General features: G+C 33.9%; 1 protein-coding gene across 1 annotated transcript; it reads left to right on the forward strand.

The window, feature by feature from the left end:
* Window positions 1-3,261: 3,261 nt before the first annotated feature.
* On the forward strand, window positions 3,262-7,454 carry LOC133824220 (homogentisate phytyltransferase 1, chloroplastic-like). Its single transcript, XM_062257088.1, has 12 exons — window positions 3,262-3,384; window positions 3,863-4,028; window positions 4,352-4,412; window positions 4,944-4,977; window positions 5,357-5,527; window positions 5,661-5,744; window positions 5,828-5,902; window positions 6,122-6,205; window positions 6,314-6,403; window positions 6,562-6,663; window positions 7,081-7,242; window positions 7,281-7,454. Exons 1-12 carry the CDS (start codon window positions 3,262-3,264, stop codon window positions 7,452-7,454), a joined length of 1,326 nt encoding a protein of 441 aa, XP_062113072.1.
* The last annotated feature ends 1,216 nt before the right edge of the window (window positions 7,455-8,670 follow it).

Below are 8,670 nucleotides of genomic sequence, written 5' to 3' on the forward strand. Positions count from 1 at the left end.
CATTGGCAAGTCTTACTAAGAGAAACAATGACTCGATAAAAATAAATTGAAATGAAAATGGCCAACCAGTTGGTACTAACTCAGTAAAATTTTCTTCTTTTGTGGGTGCTCTTGTGAGGGAGATAGTTCCTTATACTATTTAAGATTGGAGGAAAATTTCTCCAATCATGAAAGACATTCTTTGGGCATCTATTCATGTAGCATTTACAAGTTTTGTGGTTATATTCTTTCTTTTCTTTAATATTTAGCTCTCCTCAGAAACATATAATATGTTATTCTATATCTTATTGTAGGCAATATATGATTTACGTGAAGATTCACAAAAGAAGATGTGCTTTGAAATGATGGCAGACCTATGGAGATGTGCAAAATCTAGACTAGTCAATGATATTATTGATGCTAAAACTGTGAATGAACGACTAGCATTAAAGCCAGATTGCATAAAAAGTGTTGTAGAATGGACGGTGTTTGTTAATAAAAAATCTAGTATTGAACATATGGTAAGATTTTAAATAAGTGATTGAATATTTAAGTAGAGATCAAGTTATTTGTTTTCCTAATGTTGTTTTCTTATTAAATAGGCTATAAGGGCCAAATTTCAAGAGAGGAGAAAGAAAAGTGTCCCACACACCTTAAGTCGAAGAGGACATGCTCGAACAAACAATGATATGGTTAAAATTAATATTTTCACTGAATATATTTTGGTTCTTATAATTAGTCATTATTTTATATTCTATATTTTTGTATTGTGTAGACAAAATAAACTGAAGGGGGAAAAGTAACCAGGATCGATGCTTTTTGGAGAGCCCATACCAAGAAGAATGGTAAGCCAATCAACCAAACAACATCTGAAGTTTTTGTGAGTAATTATTATTTAATTTTGGATATTTATACTTGTTTTCTATTATTGTACATTAGTTGTACTAATTTATATGTAGGAAGAATTGGCTGAAATTATACGCGAAGACCCAAAATCTGGAACTATAGACAATACCAATAAGGATGCATTAACAAAATTATTTGGTAATCCAAAATCTGGGCGCTTAATTGGACAAGGAACGGGGGTAACAAGGTCAAAATTAACTGTTGTTAATATGTGTAAAGACAAGATGACATTGTTTGAAGAAGAGAAGCATAATATGAAGATTCAAATGGCTGAAATGTTGAATCTACTTAAAGAACACTTGGTAACAATTGTTTCTCGTACTTATACACCTAGATTTTTGCATTTTTGAAATGAAACTTATCTTTTTATTTATATTTAGGGCGGTAGAGCAACAAGTGAGGGGCAGTCCCACAATATTCCACAATCCAACAATATTCCTTCTCCTAATTCAAATCTTTTTCATTTTATAATCATTTATTTATTCAAATTAAAAGGGGTTAGTTTCACTCCTTGAACTCTATAAATATGAACTAGTACTCAGCCATTTTCTTCATTCTTCAAGCCTTTGATCAGAGCCTCCAAGGTGCTAGTGTTACTATAGAGAGATACACTTGGGTTTTGGGTTAAAGCTTTTTCATTCTAAGTTTTTATAAACACTTGGGAAGTGAGAAATAGTGTGACTTCAGCATTGAGGTTTAGACCAATCCATAAGGTCATTCAAGGTATTCCTATTCCTTAAGTCCAGTTCTTTATAATTCTTTAGTTTTCTTTAGTTTCTTTCATTAAGATCCTAACTCTTTTATTGATTCTTGATTAGGTATTTAAGTTCTGGAAACTTAAGGCCCTTCTTGGTAAGTCTCTTCTTGATGGTTTAGTTCCCATATTCATCTTTATTCTGAAAGATTTTCACCATTTTCTATTGTTGGTGTATAGGAGTTTCTAAATCTCGTTTTTGTTCCCAAATATCCCGGCTTTTGGTAAGGAAAATAGGATAGATTTTATGTGCTTATATGTTATGTTTATGTTATGTTATGTTTTATATGATTTATGTTATGTTATATGTTTTATAGTCCTTGGGCATATGACTTGTTTAGATAACAAGCCCCAAGAATATGTTTTATAGTCCTTGGGCATATGACTTGTTTAGCTAGCAAGCCCCAATAATTTATGGGCATATGACTTTCTTAGATAGCAAGCCCCACAAATTTATGGGCATATGACTTGCTTAGTTAACAAGCCCCAAGAAGTATCACTACAAGAATTTTGTGTAAATATTACGGTAAGATATTACATATTTTTTAAAGTGCTATTATTGACTTAGCTCTAAAACATACGGAGGGAACATTTTGGCGCCATGTGAATTAGTAATGGCGCTTTACTTTTCAATTTTTTTTACTCAACACTCTCATTCTCTCTAATCTGAGAAGCCCTAAGCCGCCACCCTCTCCTCCTCTCACTCCTATCCTTTATTCTTCTTTTTCTTCATTTCCTGATTCCCCTCAACCTCTTTTCTTTGGTTCTCTCTCTCTCTCTTTGCTACCTCAGGGCCTCTCATTTCTACTCACGCCTTCCTGCTTCGAAACCATCCCCACTTCACTCTCTCTTGGAAGAATAGGTGACGGCGCCTGGCGGAGGCGGAGGCAGAGGCGAGGTCATGGGTTCGACGCTGCGTGGGTCTTCTTCTCCTCAGCACACGACGAAGGCGAGATCTGGTATGTTTCCTCTCAACTTATTTTTGTTGCTGTTGGTTGGTTCATGGTAGACGAAGGCTTAGTATGGGATATTTTAATTTCTTTATTCTCATTCTTTCTCTCTTTCTCGACTTTCTTCTCTCAGCGATGTACCTTTTCTCTTCTAAACCCTATTTCCCTCACATCTATCTAACCTCTCAACTCCATCATTTTTCACATTTCTCTCTTGTAGGTGGCTGGCGCGGGAGACTAGACGGAGGTGGTGACGAGGACTCGGAGGTGCAGGAGCTTGACGATTTCTGTCTCTGATTTCATCATTACAAGTCCGGCAGTGTGCAGGGTCGAGCGTGGGACTGGGCTTGTTGGCGGAGAGCGAGACAGAGGAGGGAGACAATTGGAGTTCAGGTTTCGTCCCTGAAACACCATCAAACACATTTGATAGATTACTAAATGCATAATAATAGGGTACTCTTCCTTGTTGTTACATGTTTCTTAATTACAGTTAGTGAGGAAAACCATTGACATAATTTATGATGAACTATATGTTTAGGCGTTCTCAGTTTTTGTTATTGCCTTTAAGTAACTACTAGTACTAGTCATGGTTTCTTTCCTTTGAACTACACTGATGGTTGAGAAAGAACCTTTTCTTCACATAATAATTATAAAACCATTGTATTGCTAAAAATGAAAGCTTTGGGACTTTATTTATATTTGGGGGAGATTGAAAATTTGAAACTGTTTGCTCGAATAGTTATTTTAGAGTGTTTACTACATAATTTGATGTTGGGTATTGGGTTATTAGGATTGGTAACTCTGTTTCTTTCATTGTTAGTTTGGTTGTGATTTAGTTGAGAAGATTATATTTCAAACAATTTGGTCCCGAGTTCTGATGGTGGGAGTTTTGTCTTTTCTTGACTGAATTTGCTTCAAGCATATCTGATATTACTATAGCCATATCTGTTTCAAGCATTCCTTTTCAAGGTTCTGTTAGGTCTCTCTCTCAGTCCCTTTTCAACGGTATTTCTTTTAGGAGAATAAAAGATTGATTGAATTTCTTAACTTGACATTGCTTTTGGTAGAATGTCATTATCTTCCTTGTGGCTACTGTATTTGATAATACAGATTGTTGGCTGATGTGAATTTTACTGTATTTAGTAATGTATTCTAATTTATGAAAAAAGAGGGTTGGTTTCATTCACTTGGGTTTTCATGTCTGGTCTGGTTATATCATAAAGGCTATAAATTTGTATGTAATTGTGATATTAACTGTATATTTGGGTCACAGAAAAATGTAATTCATCAATTTTCTGAAAAAATTGATTCTTGTATTGATAATCGCCCTGTTTGTTCTTGTTATGGCTATAGGATGAAGATCTTATCTTTTTCACCCTCGGAACCTCATGAACAGCTGCAAGACGATAATCATGTTGTATATCCAGAGGAGAAGATGAGTCTCTAAATCTTTTGAGATCAAGCATATCCAGAGGAAGCAGCTTTGAGGTATCTTGTTGTATATCATGTACATGCATAGAAAGTTTGGTTTGACTTTAACATAAAAAAGGTTCCATATTGGAAAAGAAAAGGGTTTATTCTGTATAGCAATTAACTTAGAAAAACACACATCCCACGAGCTTGTTAGTGTTTGATTCATTGTTGTGTGCCATTACATATTTGATTGAATGAATTTATCATCATCAAATTGATTTCAGTAACTTTGAAGCTAAAATATTTCACTGCTTTATCTTTATTTATCTTTAGCTTGTCTTTTTCTTAGTGTCTTATCCTTTTAAGAAACTTCTGTCGAATCTATTCGATTTGGTTGTGCTGGAAATAAGGTAAATTTGGTGCCCTTATAAATCATGTAACTACTTCCTTGTATTTTTTCTTTATATAAATAGTACAAGAGAATACAAGTAGTGTTGTTTCTTTTTAAATCCCTGTTGTTCGTAAATTTTAAGTGCAACTCTCTAATTTTTTGTTCTAGTTTCATGTGATTAGAAAGGCCCTCTTATTAGTTTATCTTGTTTTTTAATCTTTGGTTCTAATTCAGTGGTTGAATCGTTTCACACACTTTTATGTTTTCTTTTTCATGTATAACAGAAATCATATTTGTCTTTTTTTCTTAGGCCCTTTTTCTTGTAGGACCTTTATCGAATTACTTAAGTTTCTCCCTTCACACATCTTACTTAGCCAAAATGTTATAAAATTGGATGAGTTCCTCTGTTTACTGTTCATATATATTCTTTAATAAAGGGGTTGAAAAATGGTTGATGCTGAAATGTAACTAATGGACAACCTTGCTGCAATGTAAAAGGGGTCGTATAAACTTGCTTTATTGTAAGCTTTGTTGCTCTCTCTGATTATAGGGCATTGGCATTTGTGCTTGTGCTGCATCAACTGGTTTTCCAGTTGGTTAAAAACTTTGATTAGAATCATTAGATTTTTGACATAACCCACTACTGGGACATAAGTTCAATGATGTTATTTTCTATAACCAGGTCAAATAGAACAGGTCCTCTGTTATCCTTGATTGAAAACATGAACTTTTTCCAAAAGGTTTTGCTTTTGATATATGTTTGTCTTTGGTTTTGAAAAAAAAGTTATGTTCATGGGAATAATTTGTTAACAGTTTCCAATATGCTAATTGTGAGATTTTTCTTATGTCTTTTTTTATTTTTTTGAGAATGCATGTTCAAATGTGGCATACAATGTATCAAGGTTTATAGCTTGGAATGTGAGAGAAAAACATTGCTGTGCTGGGTTACAACCCAGTTCATAGAAGCATTGCATTGAAACATCTATATCCTACCAGAGACCAAATAAAAGATTCCTGGTTAATGCTACTGATGGACAACCTCTTGAATCGGAGCCAAAAAATGTTTTGAACTCCGTTAAAGATTCCTTGGATGCTTTCTATAGGTTTTCACAGCCACATACAGTCATAGGCACGGTAGGTTATTTAAATTTAGTGGGGCAGTCCCAGAATAGTCATTATATTAATCTCATTCATTTAAACTTCAATTTATTGATAATATTGTTTCCTATCAATTTTTGGAGACTCATCTTATTTTTTCTGGAAGCAGGCATTGAGCATAGTCTCAGTTTCCCTACTTGCAGTCGAGAAGCTTACAGACTTTTCACCATTATTTTTTGCTGGGATGTTGGAGGTGAAGCTTAAAATACTTTGAGCTGCTTTTTTTTAATTCACACCATGAATTTCGTTCTTATGAATTTGATCTTTTCAATTCAGGCTGTTGCAGCTGCCCTCTTAATGAACATTTACATTGTTGGTTTGAATCAGTTGTATGATATTGATATAGACAAGGTAGCTCTTAGATCTTACTGTCTTACATTCTCTTAATTTTGAATGAAGAAAATGCATATATTTTATTCTTACATTTGAGCATAAGGTCACTACACCAGTTCCTAGTTCTACCAAATAGTTTTTTTTTCTTCTAGAGAGACTATCTACAATTCTACATGGTTACATGGGATACATCAAGGATTGTCTAACTCTAGATATCTATGGCGTATTTCATCACAGGTTAACAAGCCATATCTTCCGTTGGCGTCACGGGAATATTCAATTCAAACTGGTGTCATGATTGTCGCATCCTTTTCTGTTCTGGTATGGGAATTAGCTTTCTGTATTAATGTATTGTGCAAAATATTGTAAACTTATTATTGTGTATTTCCAGCCTATAATATTCTGACTACCTATCACTTTATTTTTTAGAGTTTTGGCCTTGGATGGATTGTTGGGTCATGGCCATTATTTTGGGCCCTATTCATCAGTTTTGCATTGAGAACTGCTTATTCAATCAATGTGAGTTTGTCTAATCTCAGAATTTTTCATATACAATGCCTTATCAGCGGATATTTTGAAATATATACTTAGTTTTATGTCACCTAATGACAAAAGGTTAAGGTGGAAAATTTACAGAATCTGTTTCTCACTTGGTAGCTTAACACCTTTCATGTCAGGTGCCCCTTTTGAGATGGAAGAGATTTGCTTTAGTTGCAGCAATGTGCATTCTCGCAGTTCGAGCAGTGATTGTTCAAATAGCTTTTTTTCTTCACATGCAGGTTATGTTATATCTATTCCTCTTGTTGCAAGCCAAGTTGAACTTTGGATGTCTCTTTCTACTCATACTATGCATGATCCAAACATTCTTATTTCTTGTGCCCAAAGTTGATTGTCTTTTAATAAAAATAAGTTTTCATTATGCCGTTTATTGTATGGATATAAACTAAAAATAACTAAATCATGCATGACATAGATATTAAGAATGTAAATGAAAAGGAACATGTATCATATAAATAGAAGGGGAAGGAATAATGTTTATTTGGGTATCTGTTTTACCAAATAGTTGCATATTTTAGCCATTTGTTACTATGATCATGTAAATTATAATAGTAATGCGTTTCAGATTTCAATAATTTTTTTTTTAAATTGAAAAGATTTCAATGATTCCAAGTACTGAAATATGCATTGATTTTCAGACCCATGTCTTTAAAAGGCCAGCTGCCTTCTCAAGGCCTCTCATATTTGCAATTTCATTTATGAGCTTCTTCTCAGTTGTTATAGCATTATTTAAGGTATCAACTTTTGTTTTTTTCCATGGAACTATGTTGTATGCTTTCCCTTTCTGCTTGATTAGTACTGTGAATGTTGATTTTTTTATATGTATTTCCTTGATTAGGTATTGGGACACACAATTTTGGCTTCAATACTCTGGACTAATGCCAAGTCGGTTGATTTGAGCAGCAAAGCTGCAATAACATCGTTTTACATGTTCATATGGAAGGTAAATAACTATGGTGCCAAATTTAATTTGTTTGGCGCTCAGTTTAGTTTAACAAAATTGCAAAAATAATATTTTAAATAAAATTAATTATAGTCACTTGGCTAACTCAACTGGTTGGGTGTGTGAGTTTGTGTGGGAGGAAAGGTTCAAATCCTACTGTAAGATGGCTAACTCAACGCCTGAAGAGATAGCAGCTATGCGTACACGTCTTGATGCCCAGATCACTTATGAATTGAATGGAGCTCAGATGCTGAAGAAACAGGTTTGTTTTTTCTGATCTTTTACTTTTGCATTTTGAGCAATTTTAATGTTAACATTGAGATGCTTAATTTTTATGGCTCAGTAAGCATTGCATTAAGTTGGCCACCTACACGATGAAAGATAGTATGCCTAAGCTTAAGTTCTATTCTCAATACATTTTGAACGTTAAATTCATTTGTTTTATTGACTTGGAGGGTAGTGTGGATTTTGTCATTTGTAGTGCTGCCAAAACGAAATGAACTATTTTATTTGTTTGGTACACCAACTTTATTAATAATTACTAGCACCACAGGATGTTAGCAATCTTAACTTTCGTTTTGATAAACAGGGAGCAGAAAGTACTTAAAAGGGAAAGAATACCCCATTATTATAGTTATAGGATATGTATACCTGAGACCTTTAGATCAGGAACCTATTTGCCAACTCGCTTGTGGTTCCCTTTAGAGATGAAAGGAAAACCTTCAGCAATTTATAGGGAAATCTTTTTCATTGCTTTCTGCAGAGATGAGGCCTATGCAAGTTGGCTAGATGCCTCAACTGAAACAACTACCTTCCATAAGCTTTAACCCTGTTACTGATAGGAAAGTTGTGGCCCAAATCCTATATAGTAGTTTCGTTTATAGCTTAAAAAAATTATTAGTGTGACTTAGAGGACGGGCAGTTTTCCATTTTTTGTTACTTGAAAACAAAGCAGTTTGATGAATGCATAAAAGAAGGTTCTGAGGTATTGAGTTGTCTTCCTTTTGCTTTCTATTATACTATATATCAGTCAACTGTGATTAATAATCAAGACATTTATAATAATAGCACCAAAGCTAGAGGATTGTTTGTTATCTAATATTGCTTTTGTATTTTCTCATTTTCAATCTATCAGTTCTGATCTTATAATAAAAAAATTGTTTCAGAAAATAATACTTATAATAAATGTCTTCTGAAGGATGTTTATGCAATTGCCCTGCTAACCATTGGGGGACATTCTTGTTGTTAGGATGCTGTCTCTGATCTTATCAAGGCTCATGAAGTT

Source organism: Humulus lupulus, chromosome 3 (assembly GCF_963169125.1).
Source record: "Humulus lupulus chromosome 3, drHumLupu1.1, whole genome shotgun sequence".
NCBI classification, from domain to species: Eukaryota; Viridiplantae; Streptophyta; class Magnoliopsida; order Rosales; family Cannabaceae; genus Humulus; species Humulus lupulus.

Bases quoted from the DNA above. Each gene is read 5' to 3' on its own strand.
- LOC133824220 (XM_062257088.1), top strand. From the start codon at position 3,262: ATGAAAGCTTTGGGACTTTATTTATATTTGGGGGAGATTGAAAATTTG. The intron at 4,978-5,356 runs GTTTTCCAGTTG...CCCAGTTCATAG, and splicing joins TGCTTGTGCTGCATCAACTG to AAGCATTGCATTGAAACATC. The intron at 6,404-6,561 runs GTGAGTTTGTCT...CTTTCATGTCAG, and splicing joins GAACTGCTTATTCAATCAAT to GTGCCCCTTTTGAGATGGAA.